The 3,565-nt window shown below is 40.2% G+C and overlaps 1 protein-coding gene across 1 annotated transcript in view; it reads left to right on the top strand.

Annotated features, from left to right (window-relative positions):
* The window catches only part of PIGM (phosphatidylinositol glycan anchor biosynthesis, class M), a gene marked incomplete at its 5' end in the record, with an annotated part of 893 nt that extends 315 nt beyond the window's left edge, over nt 1-578 (top strand). The window contains 1 exon segment of the mRNA XM_009703710.1: nt 1-578. This exon segment is cut by the window's left edge and continues 27 nt beyond it. Coding sequence (XP_009702012.1) covers nt 1-578 — 578 coding nt within the window.
* Nucleotides 579-3,565: the final 2,987 nt, after the last annotated feature.

Consider the following 3,565-nt stretch of genomic DNA (forward strand, 5'->3'; position numbering starts at 1 on the left):
TTGCTGGATCTGTGCTGGCTGCCTTGACTCTTGTATTTTATCACCTCTATGGCTGGGAGTTTTTGGAGTATGCCTACCTCTACCACCTGACCAGGAGGGATACCCGTCATAACTTCTCACCCTATTTCTACATGTTGTACTTAACTGCAGAGAGCAAATGGAGTTTTGCCCTTGGGCTTGCGGCTTTCCTGCCCCAGCTGCTTTTGCTCCTGGTTGTGTCCATAACATTTTACAGAGACCTTGCCTTCTGTTGTTTCCTACACACCATTATTTTTGTGAGTTTTAACAAAGTATGCACATCCCAGTATTTTGTCTGGTATCTCTGCCTTTTGCCACTCGTAATGCCTAGTGTTAAGATGTCCTGGGGTCGTGGTGTGCTGCTTCTCTTTCTGTGGTTTGTTGGACAAGGCCTGTGGCTCGTTCCTGCGTATTTTCTGGAGTTCAAAGGATATAACACTTTTTTAGTTATATGGTTGGCAGGCTTGCTTTTCCTTTTTATTAATAGCCTCATAATTGTTCAGATTATTTCACATTATCAAAAAGAAGCACAAGTTGCATCAAAACTTAAACAATGGTAATAAACAGGCCAAAATTCAGAAACAGCCCTACTGTCCTTGATAACGCTTTTCATACCACCAGCACTTTGTTTAATGTAAATGTATGTACATTGTACTAAAGCACTGTGTATGTAAATGATGCTGTTTCAGGGCCGTGAGAGTACTAATTGGCCTTAATTACCCTGAGCAGTGTCTGCAGGTGTACCTGTCTCCTGTGTAGACCTTGAAACTGCGTTACAACCTTCTCTCCAGCCCTGTCTCCTGCTGCTCCTGACTGGACTCCCTGGAAGGACCCTGGACCAGTTAATCACTTACCATGTGGGTGAACTCAGTTACCAGTGCCTGGCTCCAGACACAGTGTGACTGCACCCTGGTCAGTGAGGGTGTGGATACTCAGCTCCTGCTCGTATCCCGTCATGGAGCAGCCCCAATCTTCTTTGTCCCTGGCACCCTTTTTCTCATTCTTACTTGTCGAGGACTGTGGCTTCTATCTAGGAAAACAGGGGAGATTTTAAAGGGATGTTGGAGTTTGACAGTCTTGTACATTCCAGTAAGTGGGTGGGGTGTTTTGCAAGGGTTAAGCTAATGAATGAATATAAGGCAATCACTTAATGTGTACACTGGGATTTATTTTTTCTTTTCTTTTCACAGTAACGTTTTAGCTGTATAGTGTTTGTGGCCGGTACCTGGTCTTTCTTCAGTGAAATAGGAAAAAAGTGGTTATTTCATACAAGTCATTAACTCCTTGAAACTTTTAATTTGTTTTAGAATTCAGATATGCCCACTCATTCAGATACTTATGTTTGCCTTTTCAGTGCTGTTTGAATTTTTGAACAGATTTATTCCCCTTGCCATTTAGGAAGATTTTTCCAAATACCTGTCTTAGATAACAGAGATGTATAAAGCAAAAATATTTGTGTTCCTTGCTGCCACAGTCTAGTAAAGAGGCCGCTGCTTTAAACTGCCATTAATTAACAATTATTGTGGATGTTAACAGTAGCAAATGCAAAGAGTCAAAAGTACAACTAGAATGGCACCTGTGGCCCAGAACTACTAGAGTTTATACCAAAAAGTAACTGGAAATGTAGTTTCTCAGTAGTTCAATATCTCTACTATTAAATAAATGAAAAAGAAAATGAAAGGAGTTGAGGAAGTGAAGCAGTCGCCAGAAGAAAAGGAAAGTTTTAAAATAGGAAGCTCTACAACGTGTCAAAAAGATGTATTTCTTCCCAGATGAGACATGAGAATATGTGGAATTGGTAGATTTGAATGAGACATGAGAAGATGTGGATGTCAGGTGGTAGTGAGAGGAGTTCAGAGCTGTTTCAGAGTCAATACTCTCAAGAACATCCTACGAGAGGTCTGGTGTGCACGGCCTTTGGCAGAGGTGGAAACTGGCAATGTATTTTGTAATAAAATCTTGAGTTTAAATAGGCATATGCCAAATTTAGAAATTTTTATATTTTCCTCAGCTTTTAGTACATCCTGTAGGAAAGTGAAACCTTTGGTGTATAACATGGAGCAGAGCTTCAAGGCATAATAACTTCAACCACTCGGTGGGATTCCCGATGTTTTCAGTGGGAAAGGATGTGACCAAGAGTCTCTGCCTTCCAGGGTCATACCTGCCACGCTGCCTCTCTGAATCCTTACGATGTCCTTACACCGCTCTGGCCCAATTCAGCCGTTCTTGTGTAAGGTGGAAGGATGATTTCCCCGCTCAGAGTGGTGCGGGGCTTTTTCTGCTCCCCCACTGGAAGGCATTGGAAATCTAATGAGGCAATGGATACTCTTGACAAACCGTCTCAGTTTTTCAGGCACGTCTTACGGATACGGCACTGATTTCCTCCTCCTGGGTTCACCTGGAATGAAGGAAGATAGACTTCTAGCACCAACTTGTCTGCATCTTCCACAAAAGTCAAAAGACTAGTGGCACAAATCGCTTTCACACACAATTTAGTTTTATATTAATCACTAAAACGTTTTGTATGTGCTATGAGTGTGTGAAGAGAAAGTGTCCCATGTGGTTTTATTTTCTGAGGTAAGAGTTTGACATGCCCAGTTAGTGTTTCACCAGGAGACTGAAGAGGCTCTTCTGTGCCGGTACCTCTCTTCACCCCATCCCAATGTGGAGGCGATAGGCTCGTTTTCCCTTGCAACTGATCTTCCATTACCGATTATACATTTTTTCTGTTGCAAATAGCATGTTTTCTTCCCCCAAAGCAATGTTTCATATCTCTAACAGACTTAATTATGCTGTTTCCAGACCTTTCCACTTACCTATTTTTCCCCTCCTGTTGGCAAAGAAAGCAAAAGAAAGCCAAAAGGCATTTCCAGCTTCAAAAACCTTTCAAAAAAAAAAAAAAAAAAAGACATTTTGAGTTACTTTGTTCATGACAGAATTGTAATGTTTTTTAGGAAAGTAATTTCCTTATGACAAATGCATTCTCGATTCATTAATAGCAAAATCATTTTGAGGCCTCCAGAAGGCAAGTTCTGCAGCAACAGAGACTGAAGAGTACTTTCCTTTTGCAGGTAAAGACCAGCCCTTCAGTGATGATATGAGAAAGTCGTGCATAAATAAGTTATAGAAAGGCTTTTATACAAAATTAGATTTAGTCATCAATTTAATAATCCAGTGTGAGTCCCTCTTTTTACAGTTGTTGTTTTATAAGTAAGCTAGTCACCCAAATGTGTTTGGGATTTAGAAATAATTCAGTGACTCAGAAAAAGCTGAATGAGAGAAATGAACTGAAAGAGACGAACAGGAGAGAGATTGGAGGGTTTAGATTGTGCGAATCGCTTTAGGTGGTTAAATGGAACTGAATAACTATTCACCGAAAAAAAAGTATTAAAATAATTGTAGCCAAGTGCAGAACAAGTTATAGTTCATTAACAAGTCATAGGGATTAATTATAAAGCCCTTAAAATTTACCAAATTTATTTCCTGGGGAACATCTATTGCTTTTGATGGTATTCAGATTCTTTTGCTTAATAATTCTATGTCCATT

The sequence above is a fragment of the Cariama cristata genome, unplaced genomic scaffold, assembly GCF_000690535.1.
Source record: "Cariama cristata isolate BGI_N322 unplaced genomic scaffold, ASM69053v1 scaffold41307, whole genome shotgun sequence".
NCBI classification, from domain to species: domain Eukaryota; kingdom Metazoa; phylum Chordata; class Aves; order Cariamiformes; family Cariamidae; genus Cariama; species Cariama cristata.